Here is a 13,561-nt window from a genome sequence, read left to right on the forward strand (position 1 = left end):
ATTGACTATGGTACAAAAACTCAACTACAAAAACGTCATACAATGCACCTTTTGGAACCTTTGCCAGTACCTTGTGCTCTTACTGAATACATGGAAGGGCTTTGTTAACATTATGTAGACAGAAAAAGAAAAGAGGAAATGAAACACAAATGGTGTTCATGTCTGAAACAGATACCTATACACCGCTAGTTACTAAAGGGTTGGGCCGGGCTGCGACGTTAAGCCAACGTCAACACAGATGGAATCAATTTGTGATTGTACTGGCCGTTCTTTCAAGCTGCCGTAAATGTTACATTGCATATAGACCCGTCATGGAACGGTCCTTGTTAAACAAGGCTGTATTATTGTTCAAATAAAAAAAGGCAACTTAGGTCCTGAGTCCGGTTGAAAGGCACCTTACACCTCATTCCTTCTTAATATAAATGTCATGTGTCAAAAGACTGTTTGTATAGGAGATTTGCTTTTTTTTTTTTGGAGGATCATGAAAAGGGATTTAAATAGCATAAAATTCTATATTTTACAAATATTTGCAATAGTTTTCAGAATTCCCTTTTTTAAAAGGTGTGGCATCAATGTAAATATATAAAGGTTTTATTTAATAGACGTCTGTCTTGTTTTCACCTTCTGTATAAGTGCCATTAGGTGGAAAAGCCTGTTCTATGATGTTACTTAGCATCAATGATTTCTCCCAGGCATTGCCAGCCAAATGTGCACCTTGAACATGAGAGCTATATTCCCCTCCCAGGCTCGCCAATGTATACAAGGGAAACTGAAGCGTTCCATTTTAGAATTTTCACAGCTGTTCCAAACACGAAGCGCCAGGGGCTGTTCCAGGGCATATAATGCATACTCTCCGAGTCAGGAGTACATGGGGGGCGCGAGGTCTGTCGATCTGCGAAAGCCAAGAATACCACTGGAAGAATAAAATTGCTGTTACTCAACAGATCTGCATTTTACCAGTGCTATTCCGTTAGCATCTTAAAGGCAAAATGAAACCAAAATGAGAGTGCTTCATCCCCATTAAAATGGGCCACTGGTGTTTGATATTTGCAATATTCACACTTTTTTTTTTTAATGGGCAAAATGACCCTATCGCTGAAGAGCAGTCTATTGCCTTATCAGTGCCTCCTTTGACAATTGACAATTAAGTGTTTGAACCAAACATTATATATACGGGACGAAGTTTAAAATGATTAAAGAATTTTTTTCTGGGAAGAGCATGGGCATTCGACTGTACCAGGAACAATGTATCTAATCGTGCATTTACCAGATCAGCTCGAATATAGGCCGCACTTTTTTCCCCCACTTTAAGTTTTTAAAGTGGGGGTGCGGCCTATATTCAGGGTCTAGCGCCCGACGCCCGGGACATGCAGTCCCGGGCGCCGGGCAGGCAGCGGGGTTTGGATACAGATCCCCCGCAGCGGTGCAGGGGACCTGCATCCTACTCCCCGATACGCTCAGACAGCCTCCCCTGCCAGCACTTCCCACGGGGGGGGGGGGGTGCCGGCACGGGAGGTTGTCTAAGTGCATCGTGCGGACCGTCCGCACGATGCGTTTTACCTCTGCCCCCCCCCGACTTACCGGAGCAGACTCCCGGGTGTCTTGCGGGGCCGGCGGGGGACATCTACGCAATACACGTATACAACTTCTGGTGCCGGCACAACCAGAAGTTGTATACGCGTATTGCGTAGATGTCCCCCGCCGGCCCCGCAAGACACCCGGGAGTCTGCTCCGGTAAGTGAGGAGGACAGTGGTAGCATATCTCGGGGGGGGGGGCAGTGGCAGCATATCTCGGGGGGGGGGGGACAGAGTGGCAGCATGTTTTTTTGGTGCTTTTTTAAAGAAAAAAACTTTCTTTAAAAAAGCACCAAACTTTTAGGGTGTGGCCTATATACGGGGGCGGCCTATATCCGAGCCAATACGGTAGTTCTAAAAGTATCAGATTCCGCAGAGTAGGTGGACACTACCTCTCACCCTTTCTCTGTACCTTATGTTTGTCACCACATTCCATCAAGATTGTAAGCTTGCGAGCCGGGCTCTCTCCACCTAATGTAACGGTTTGTCTCAGTCTGTCAACTCTCGTCTTGTCAGACCCCTTGAATATATGTATTGTATTAACAGCTGCGTAAACTGTTGGTGCCATATAAATAAAAGACAATAATAATAATAACAACAACAATAACAGGACCTTTTAGGGGATAATTTATATTGTTGCATATTTACAAATGCTTATCTATAAGGCTTATTGTTGCAGTCCTAATTAGAAGATGCTGTCAGATAAGGAGAACATTTTTTTGTTAGGATCATGGGAAGCTGTGAAGAATTAGGCTTTAATAACCAATTCTCTTGTGCTCCTGCCATTTCTGACATAAGGTTTCATTTACACCCAGCCCTCTAAGATATTCTGCAGATTACTCAATTGCCTTTGTGGCAATTTTTAGTAAAAACTTTTTTCTCCTATAGGGTAGTCTTTAATTTAGGAGAAAAAAGAAAAAGCCTAAATATAATATCCAAATTTCGGGGGGTAGCCTTATAATCAAGCAAATACGGCATATAACTGGAATGGGCATTGTGTAGTTTATACTAAAAAAATCATAGAGTTTATTACGTAAGTGCTGACTACTCTGAAACTCTGTAAGCAACTTCCAAGGGACTGAACGTTTATCTTAAGAATTAAAGCTGAGGCTGCTTTTGTCTTAAGATGTAAAGCATCTTTTTTCCCTGTAGTTCCACATACAACCACAGGTGGCGCTCATACACAGACCCACAATGGCCAGGCTTTTCAATGTTCCCTCTATAGAGTTTGAATGCTGTTGTTCAATTGAGCTCCCTAGCATCTTAAACAAATAAAAAAAAAACACTCTTTGGCATTTCATTTGATTGCATAAAGGCACAAAAACTTTTAGGAACAATAATTATCCATGAAAAAATGTCACATGATTAAAGAAGGGTTTGAACACTGAACAGTACGAATAATGAGGTTTTCTAATGCCTCAGTTATAAAAGGGTTACATTTGGCAGAGTAGGTCAACTAGAACCTTTGCTAAAACAGAAAAAGATAGAATCTGTGTTAACTGGCATTAAACTGCCCACGCCATTCCAAAAACACATTTTCTTCTAAATTCAATAAATACGTAAGAGAAACGAGCCCATCTGTGCACACCTCGCACATTGTGCGTGTATCCCATGTGAATAAGCTGTAAAAACACTGCGCTCTAACATTTTGGGAGCTCACACCCCTTAGTGAATATTCCAGGCTCATCCCTGAATGGCTCTGTGTTCAGCGAACACTGGAACAATTTATCATTGCGTTCGCTTCCCAAGAATAATGAGCCGGACAGAGATATAAACCGAGATAGTGATGACATGATTGTGCTTGACATATTAATGTCTCCACCCAATACCCCGAGTGTATTTAATTTACTGTGGTTCTGTGCCAGAACAAAATGATTATTTTATAAACCGTTTGTGAGCGAGGGGTATCTTACCCAGAACACAAACATCAAAAGCAAAGAAAAGTCTACATTCAGCCAGTTGAGACCTTTCCACCTTTACGCCATATGCCCTCAATCAGTCACCAACTGAAAAAATGGTCCTCTCTCCAGCCTCTTCCTTTAAAGGGCTACTCCTTGTACTTTAACATATAGTGTCCCACTTGCAAATGGAGAATCCTCCCATATACATTTGTCCCTTTCCACACCCCCCAGCTTTTTTCTGGGCAGGAGACCTCCCGCACGTGAAATGCACACCTATAGTCAGCTCCAGTGCTGGCTCGACAAATGTTGCGGGCAGTGGGGTCTGTTCATACCTCAACGCGCATGTACACAAAGCATTAAGCAGCCAGTGGCAATAATCGTTAGGCCAAGGGACAGGAAGGCGGCTGCAGATTCTCCTCGGGTAAATACCTTTATTCTTCCGGCTTTAACAAAGCACTTGGAAGTACCGTATTTGCTCGATTATAAGACGACCCTGATTATAAGACGACCCCCCAAAATCTGAATATTAACTTAGGAAAAAAGAAAAAGCCTGAATATAAGACGACCCTAAAGGAAAAAAGTTTTACCAGTAAATGTTAATTCATGTAAACTATTTTTTTTAATAAAAGCTATGATTGAGAAAAATATTTTTTTTGTTTTTATTTCTTGTATTTTCCAGCCTGTCCCCCAGTTACGCACATCTGCCCCCAGGCTTGCCACACCAATATGGCACTGTGGCCCATGATATGCCTTTTAACCCTCTATATGCCACTGTGCCCCATGGTATGCCTTTTGACCCCCTATATGCCACTCTGCCTCCAGAAATGCCTTATACCCCTATATCCCATTCTGGCATTTAGGGGGTTAAAATGCATATTATGGGGCAGAGTGGCATATAGGGAGGTATAAGGCATTTCAGGAGGCAGAGTGGCATTAAGGGAGTTAAAAGGCATTGTATAGAGCACTCTGCCTCCAGAAATGCCTTATACCCCTATATGCCACTCTGGCATTTAGGGGGTTAAAAGGCATATTATGGGGCAGAGTGGCATATAGGGAGGTATAAGGCATTTCAGGAGGCAGAGTGCTCTATTAAATGCCCCCTTAACGCCACTCCAGAAATGCCCTATGCCCCCATTTAACTAACACACACACACTCTCTCCCCCCCCTCCCCTCCCCTCCCCTCCCCTCTCCTCTCTCCTCTCTCCTCTCTCTCCCCTCTCAGCCCTCTCTTACCGGTGCTTCCAGCCGGGGCAGCGGGTTGACGTCGCCTTCTGCTGCAGCCGGAAGGAGGTGGAGTTGGCAGCGGGGGTTTGTATGCGTCCGTCGCTTATACTTTCCCCGGCTGTCAGAGATCAGAGATCTCTGACAGTCGGGGAAGGTCTACGCGACGGACGCAGACAACCCCCGCTGCTAGCCACACCTCCTTCCGGCTGCAGCGGACGTTGTCTACGCGGATCGCGTAGACGTCAACCCGCTGCCCCGGCAATACAGCAGGAAGCACCGGTAAGTGTGTATGATGGGGGGGGGGGGGTGAGACAGGAGGATCCAGGTCCCCTGCAGCGGTGCGGGGGATCTGGATCTTAGTCTCCTAATCAGACTCTATTTGAGGTCTGATTAGAAGACGACCCCGATTAGAAGACGAGGGGTATTTTTCAGAGCATTTGCTCTGAAAAAAACCTCGTCTTATAATCGAGCAAATACGGTACTTACATATGCATTGTTTTTAGGGGCAGAGTCAGAGTATTTTCCTCTAAGGCTACCAAGAAACTCATTTTGAAAGGTTAAGGTGGTTGCCAGTTGGACACCTGAACCAGTTCTATAGAGGGAGAAGGCTGTGCTCTAACAGCCTGGTCTCCGCTCTGTGAGTAGCAGCTGGCATAGCTGGCTCCTGACTAACTTAATGAATGTAGCGCTCTGCAGACCGTTACATTGTAGCATAATGCAGCCTCCCCGCCATCCTCACAATGGATACAACATAAACTACCTTTTCAGTCTGTGCGCCTGCATATATGTTTCTAGTTTATCTCTTTGAGTGTAACTTTCACATTTGTGTAATTAATCTTTTCAGTGCTGGAATGGAAAACTTCTGTGCCTGAAGTTAACTTTATCAATGCTTGAACGCAAACCTTTGTGATTTCGATGGCATAACGTAAACAATGTGCCGAATCGATGGTTGGGTGCCGCAATGGCTGTGATGCGGGGCACTGTCGATATTATGCAATGTTGAGGTTAGTGTTTTTCATTTTTTAAGTGAAAACAATATTTTCCCATCAATGCATTTGCACCCTATGGGTTGTTGGCACTCTAGCCTACCAAGCGTTATGCAGAGTACAGGAAAGGCAGGAGATTACAACAAAGGAAGGCATGTCAGGTCTCGCCCAACCCTAGTTTTTTATCCGCAGGCCACATATCTTAGCCATGACCACATCTTTTAGTCAACAAGGGAAGGGCTACAGCTTACGGATACTCCATGTCTTCTCTACACAGCGTTATTGCTCTGGGGACCACCTATAGTACCCAGCTACCACCCCTGCCCGCCTCACATTAGCAAAACAGCTCTTACCAGCCATTGTTGGGGGATCTCTGGCAATGGCATCTGAGGGGGTGCAGGCACGCTCTCTGTTTTGTGAATATGGTTTTTTACCTCGCTTTCTGTGGAACAAATTAATGGTTTAAAATTTAAGGAATAAAAAAAAAACAAAAAAACAAAATATCAAATTAATATCAAAATGCTTCCATACTTCCTGTGAATATAACTTAAAATATATAAAATGTTTTAAAATAATAAAATAGAAAATGAGTTTAAAGAAAATGAAATATACTTTAAAATATGAAGAAAATGCATTACTATTTTATTAAATAAATGTTTCTTGAGTCCTGGTGAACACCCAAAGCAAAAGTAAATTCTCTTTTTATTACGAAACATAAAAAGAGAGTGTGATGTCACAAATTACAACTTTATCTATGTCATTGGCAGCCAGTATCACAATGTCAATGTATTTGCATAGAGCGGGTTGATTGGCTAATCAAGCTCAAATAAAGCGGCCCTCAGTGTACTGACCTTTGGATGACGGTAACCTGTGAAGAATGTTGCTTATAACGGTCTTCTTCTCTCTAACGGCTGTTGTAAGATACTCGTGGTCCAGTAGTTCAAGAAACAAGCGAAGTTCAGCTATCAGTTCCTCCATTTCTAACAAAAAAAAACATATTTTCTCAAATAATGTATAAAATGACATTAAATCAGCCTGCATAAATGGAAACAATAGGAGTTTTACCGGCAGCTACAGATGACTTAAATAACCTAGAGTAATTCGCCTACATTGTTCCTCATTTTACCCCTAATCAGAAAAAAACAGAATAGGAATTATCTAATTCCAAACAAATCTGTATTTTTATAAGACGCAGACTGAACACGAAAGGTCTGATGGCATCATGCGAAAGCTTTAATGTATGGGAGTAATGAGGAGTGTATGCTGGCAGCCATCTGCACTTTCAAAGTCATGCTAAAGGGGCTCGTTGGGCTACAGTAAGACGTTTTGTGGAATAGAACCTCAGGTACACACACACACACACACTTCTTATGCAAGTAGTAAGTGGGCAAATGCAAGTGGAGAGTGATAATGCTAAATCCCACACTTGCCACCACTTGGAGATTAAAAACCTACCCCTGTTATGAGCTACCATTGCTGAAGCTTCTGGGACATTTCCATTAATCTCCAGATATGACACAGCAGGGTGATAAAAGTGGCCTTTATTACACCATCGTCACCCAAGTGACACTTCACTGTTGAGAAAAGGCTTTTGAGACCAAAAGATCTCTTGGCCAATGCTGCCGAGACATTCTCAGTGTATAGGGCTTTGGCAGAATCCAACTAGTTACTCTATATAAATATTAAGTAGGCAGACTCCTAGTAACTGGTGCATCAAACTCAGACACGTTACATATTCCCCCGAATCCTACCTATTCAATAAAACACATATCACGTATTTAGTTACTGAACACAACTAATTCCCCATTAATTGCCTTTTTTTTTTGACAAAAAGTCCCAAAGGTTGAACCTCTGAAACACTCAATATGTGAAAAGAACCCAGATATGAAGTACTACGGACCACAGCATCGGTTCTTTCACTCCATGCAAACAAAGCATGAACAGATGGAAAACTAAGATACATTCTGCCTCAGATACTGAGAAACCAAAGATATTTTTTTTTATTTATTTCTCCTGACGCTCGCAAATTCGTTTTAATCAAGATATGAATATGTAGCCAGTCAACATTTTCTTTTCTTCTGGAGAGAATGATTAAGTGATTATGTGGTATGGATGGGTTTGTTTTTATTCTTCCAAGCCAAGTTTCTTTACTGTACAAAAAACACTTCATTAGTAGCGACCTGCTCACCCCGAGCGGCAGCTCGTCAGCTCTGACAAAACCCAATCAGGCTTGTGATTTACAAATGTATCGTTCCACTGGTGTTGTCTCCACTCATGAGGGAAACGGACGGATTAAGAAAAACCACAGAAACATAGACTCTGATTGCAGACTAAAACAATTTGGCCCACTTTTATCCACACTTTTGTTCTTGGTCTGTCTTACTTTCCGAGGAGCCTTATGCCTATCTCGTGTGTGATTAAATATCCTCACTTCATTAGCCTCTTCCTCTTCTGCTGGAAGGCTGTTCTTTTTATCTGCCCCCTCTTGTGCATTACATCTAAGCCACGGACCCTGTAGTTTTAGACTATGGCTTCTTGTCTTAACATATCTCCTCCATTAAAATATTCTTCCTTCTAGTAACTCGTTGAAGCCTTTAATGTATCTAAATATGTCTATGACATCCCCTTTTTCCCTTCTCTCCTTCAACCTATTTATATTGATGTCTTTAAACATTTCATGATAATTATATCCTGAAACCCATTCACCAATTTGGTAAACCTCCTATGGACGTTCTGCAGAATCTCCTCCTGGAGAGGAAGCCTCCAGTGGACCTGATCATGGACAGGACCCCTTAGGGGCTTGGGGGAGGGGCAGATTATATATATATATATAATATAATTTATTAGAACATGAACGTTCTAATAGTATAAATAATGAATCTTTAAGAATGCCGTTTTAACAATAAATAGCTGTATTAAAATATGTTGGTGTGATTTATTCAGCTTAGTTACAGATCCAGAGGTTGTTTGGGGTTTTTTTATTCATTTTAATATTCATTACTATTCTTCATTTTCATATCAATCAGACCAAATCTTGAAATATTCTAAACAAGAAGAAACACAAAATTGCTAATTTGTACCCCCTTGCATATGATACTTGGGTGAGATGCAGTTTTCATTTTCATAGTTTTCATAGGGGCGTTCGCATAGAAACATTTTAGGACAGAGAACATCATGTATTAGACAGGTCATCCCAGTAACATATGAGCTTCAGGCACCAGTGATAGCATGATGCAAGGTCACACAACAGCCAACCATGGCAGGAACAATAAGACCCTGTCAGAAGCCAATATCAGCTACAATTTGCCATTTAACCATTTCAGTGATTCCGGCATGTGACATATCCCTAAGCACAAAAAAAAAAAGTTCAAAGCCCCCGTGGTCATACTTAAATACTTTCTAGATTTCCATGAGGTTATATAACAGCTACAACATAATACTATTATTATATTTTTGTGTTTTTTTAAGCTCCATCATATTCTGCAGAGATGTCCAATGAATAATGAACATTTAAATATTTTTATCTTGCCCTTTTAACAGATAGCTAGCTTTCTTTTAAATCAACATTTCCTCGACCAACAAACTACTCATACAAGTTCTTTAGTATCAGTGTTAAAGGACAGCGGCATGAAAGCACAGACAAAAAGAACATAACAAATAACTTTCAGATAATACGTTATTTATATTACCGCTTCACCTGCTGTGTAGCGTACTGAAGGTTTCGTCACAGAACGAGGGACATAAGACCAGTGTTTCTTTCTTTCATAGATTGGTATCCTGATCAAACTGGTCGGAATGGATTGACTTGATTTGATTTAAAATTCTGCTTCTGTCTTTAGCTCTTAGAACCAGCCACTTCATATCATGGTTTATCTACTAGCATAAAAACGAATATTCCCTACGACGCGTCTCGCTTTCTCAATGAAACAGAGCTCCCGGAACAAGTCCCGCATGGCAGACAGGACCACGAATGTGATGAAGGCAAATGTCTGCCCCAGGCTACAGCTCTCAGGAGCAGATGGCAGTCAGATACAGGAGATGACCCAAGGGACCTGGGGCCAATGCTAATTACAGCCAATTAAGGCATATATTTAGCACTATGACTGAGCAAAGAGGCCTTCAAAATGACTCTTTTTATTGCCTTATCACCTAGTCACACAGTCTCCATCTTTAGATAAAAATTACGTAGAAAAGAAAGGCCTAAGTGCTGCTTTTTAGACAATTAGGTATTGGTAAAATGTAGGTTCGCACTTCAGATAAATTAATAATTAAAAAATACATGCATACCTGAACATCATGAATTTGTAAATTCATTTCTTATACCTGGCAGTGTCATCTATAACCCCTGCACCTTTTGTGGAGGAAATGAACCCAAATTAAATATATAATTTAAGGCTTGATTCAGTGTGTCGGGGGGGGGGGGGGTAATAGGAAGGCTCACGTAAATAGCCAATCAGTCTAAGACAATCATTCACTTACGCCCCAAGGGTACGCACACACACCTTTACAACAACTAATTGACTAATGCTCAAAGATTCGTGCGCACACTCCCATCATTCCCATAAATGATGGAGTTTGCAGTTTTAAGGATCACAGCAAATGTGGTTCAATTCACGAGAAGACAACGTAAACCAGATGTGACAAAAGTAAATATTTTTCTAAGTCAATAAGGAATTCTTTTTTGTCAATGATACATATGAGGAATAGACTCTTGGTGAAAATGGAGTCATATAAAAGCATAATGATCTTGCTTTTTAAAACCTGTGATCTGAGCCACCATCAAACAGACCCAAACAGTAAATGGAGGTTAGCTTCAAGTCATGCAATCTAGAACCCACGGGACACTTTGTAAACATAATCTTGAAGGAGTTGTTACATGGTGTGTTTCTAGTGATGTCATAAAAAATACAGTTGCAAGAATCTATTCCTTTAAGACAAAAAAAGGGCAATAAAATGTAATTAGTTAATTATCCCTTCTGAAAAGCTATTAAGCATATGGAATGTCTTCTACCCCAATGATATTACTGTTTACCAAATAGCAAATCCTCTAGACTGATGAAATTACTGCATGACCTGCAAACTTCAGCAAACCCTTATGATGTCATCCAAAAAAATAAGCATTACCAGAAAGCAGAATGTCACCCTGGAGGAATGATACATTCGACTTATGTTATTCTTTTCATTTTTCCGGACCATCCCAAATCATCATCATCGGAGAGGTGATTATTCAGAGCAGTATACAGCAAAAACACTAATCAGCAATATAACCAGGGTCAGGGGTTTGCCCGTATGCCAAATATTTGTCATAACATCTGCTTTTTTAATCGTAATTAATACTCTAATGGCAAGAGGAGCGAGCAGCGAGCAATCTATGCAACGCACATTCTTTAATGCATGATGAGCTGTTACAATGCAAGTACAAAAAGGCTCACGTCTCACAATATTTCTCTTCCGATCAGAAGGCATTAACCTTCGTAGCTCAACAGCTGTAAGTTTCTGGGAGCCAGATTTTAAGGACTAACCAACACTTTACATTATATATATATATATATATATATATATATATATATATATATATATATATATATATATATATATATATATATATATAATGTCTATGCATACATTAAGGTATGCAATATTTATGATCACTAATTACTTTTTTTGAACAAAAAGTACACAAACCTCCTAAGTGTGTCTGTTTGGAGACCCCAGATCCCACTGCCCCTCTCTTTTCTAGGAGCTTAGAATGTTTCCTGGAGTTCCGAACATTTTCTCATGGGACCAATACAAATAGTTATAGGTATAACGAAAATTCAGAAATGCTATAATAAATCAATAATTAAAAGAACGGAGCTATGAGAGCTTCCCAATCACAGCACAGAGGACATGGAAATCTAACGATATATTAAATATGTACATGTGTTCATTTTATAATTGCTATATTTAGCATATGAATCCCCATTTTGCATTTGTTAGTTTATGAATAATTAAATGAATATGTTGCGCTAGGAATGGATCACCACAAGGTTTTTCATTTACGGCTCCCAAGGAATTAAGACATATATCAACAAGTTAACGTATTTGTTTTAATTTGGAATATAAAAAACACATATGGGTTCCAAGGAACTTGCTAAAATATACAACAGCTCTTTCCTTATATTTCCAAGACATAAGTCAAATCTATGCACCTTGCGTTAGCTATGGTTAACCCTTAAAAAATGCTTCTAAGAAAATCAAAATGGGTGGTACTGCACTAAAGAAAAAATATCAAATATTATTGTATGTTCATAAATGTGTATAGAAGGCCAGTCAGTCAATTAAAGTCGGTTAAGAAAGGAAGATATTTGATTTCCATCTTGAATCACGTTTCCATTTCTCCATTCACTTCCCCATCCTCACGCTTACACCAGTTCCCTTCTTCTGGCGTAGCATTGAGTTAATCAAAATAAACAGCCTTCTTCCTATGTCCCACTAACCTGTCTGCGTCTGCTGTTCTTCCAGTAATACGCCGGTTTAAAATCTTGAGATGCACATGTTCAATATTCTACGAGGCTTACTAGTAAAGGGGAAATCTAGGAAAGTCTTCAGTTGGCACCCTGTGGGGCACTTCGGAGCTCATTTCTAAACGTAATGGAATTTTACTTCAAGCAGATGTCATTAAGAAGGTTGGTCAGATCAAAGTCTGCATTGGTTCAAAAAAGTTTAGAAAAAAAAAAGTGCTGTATGTGCTCAGCTAAAAAACTGTAACCATTAAAAAAATGAATATGACATAACTTTAAAATGCTGGTTCTACTAAAGTAATCATTGTGCCCTCTAAATACGTTGTCGGTGGGAACTTATAGGACTACCTCACATCACATCTGGAAGACTGATTGATGAATCTGGCTTTGGCAGAGTTTGGCAGAGGAAGTTATGCTTCTAGGGATGTTTTTCAGGTTTGGGCTGCTTACGCCCAGTGAAGGGTAATGTTAATGCTACAGCATACAAAGACAATGTTCGACAACTGTATGCTTCCACCTTCGTTGGAACAGTTTGGGGAAGGCCCATTGTAGGATGACTGTTCCCCAGCGCACAAAGCAAGCTCCATGATTTGATAAGTTAGGTGTGAAGGATCTCATGTAACCTGCACCTCAACCCAATAGAACATCTCTGGGATGAATTGAAATGCTGATCGTGAGCCAGGTTTTCTTATCCAACATCATTTCTGGTTACACAGAATCACCACTGTGTTAGTTTCATATTACTTTCCTTCTTACGTGGATGTGCTCTTCTTTTTGGTTCAAGACACAAAAGTTAAGGCATTTTAAACGGCTAAGAGGCATTTGTTGTTTTAGGGGGGTGTTGCTGGGGAGAATTTTTATGACTTTAGGGCAGGAGAGTTGTGGTTTTAACCCTCTCATTTCACAATGCATTATGTGTGAGGAGACGATGCAGAAAACTCATTGATTTAACTATAAATTATACAGAGGCACACTGGGGTTGGACTTTCATATCATATAGTAAAAGTCAAGGAGCTGAAAGACAACCCCATTGCGATCTACCGATAGCCATGTAACACAATTTCACCCACCAACGCATTTGGTCTACCATCTGCCGTTTATATACACATTATTGTGTCTTTTAGGGCTGTAGAACACTATGATACCCCACACCCACCAAACATTCGCTCTAAGAAAAGAAGAACATTAAGGGGACGACAGACAGATGAATCTGTGCCTTTTATCAGCAGGTGCCAAAATCTGATGAGCAAGGCTCCCAACATATCATCAAAAATGCCCGGATTTTTAATAATCACTCTCTATCTTTCTGATACAGCCAACTATAATAACTAGACCAAAAACAAAAATCCAAATTCCACGTGTAAAGTGTAA

At 40.5% G+C, this 13,561-nt stretch overlaps 1 protein-coding gene across 2 annotated transcripts in view; it reads right to left on the minus strand.

Annotated features, from left to right (window-relative positions):
* The window catches only part of LOC149282257 (actin filament-associated protein 1-like), a 39,262-nt gene extending 32,597 nt beyond the window's left edge, over window positions 1-6,665 (minus strand). For both annotated transcript variants that reach the window (XM_089498397.1, XM_089498396.1), the window contains exons 1-2: window positions 6,535-6,665; window positions 6,041-6,125 (exon numbers count right to left, since the gene is read on the minus strand). In XM_089498397.1, the coding sequence (XP_089354523.1) occupies window positions 6,041-6,125; window positions 6,535-6,665 (216 nt within the window). The remainder of the gene's footprint in view (window positions 1-6,040; window positions 6,126-6,534) is intronic.
* Between the last annotated feature and the right edge of the window lie 6,896 nt (window positions 6,666-13,561).

The sequence above is a fragment of the Sceloporus occidentalis genome, unplaced genomic scaffold (genome assembly GCF_023333645.1).
Source record: "Sceloporus occidentalis isolate IW3139 unplaced genomic scaffold, rSceOcc1.0.p SCAF_120, whole genome shotgun sequence".
Lineage (NCBI taxonomy): Eukaryota > Metazoa > Chordata > Lepidosauria > Squamata > Phrynosomatidae > Sceloporus > Sceloporus occidentalis.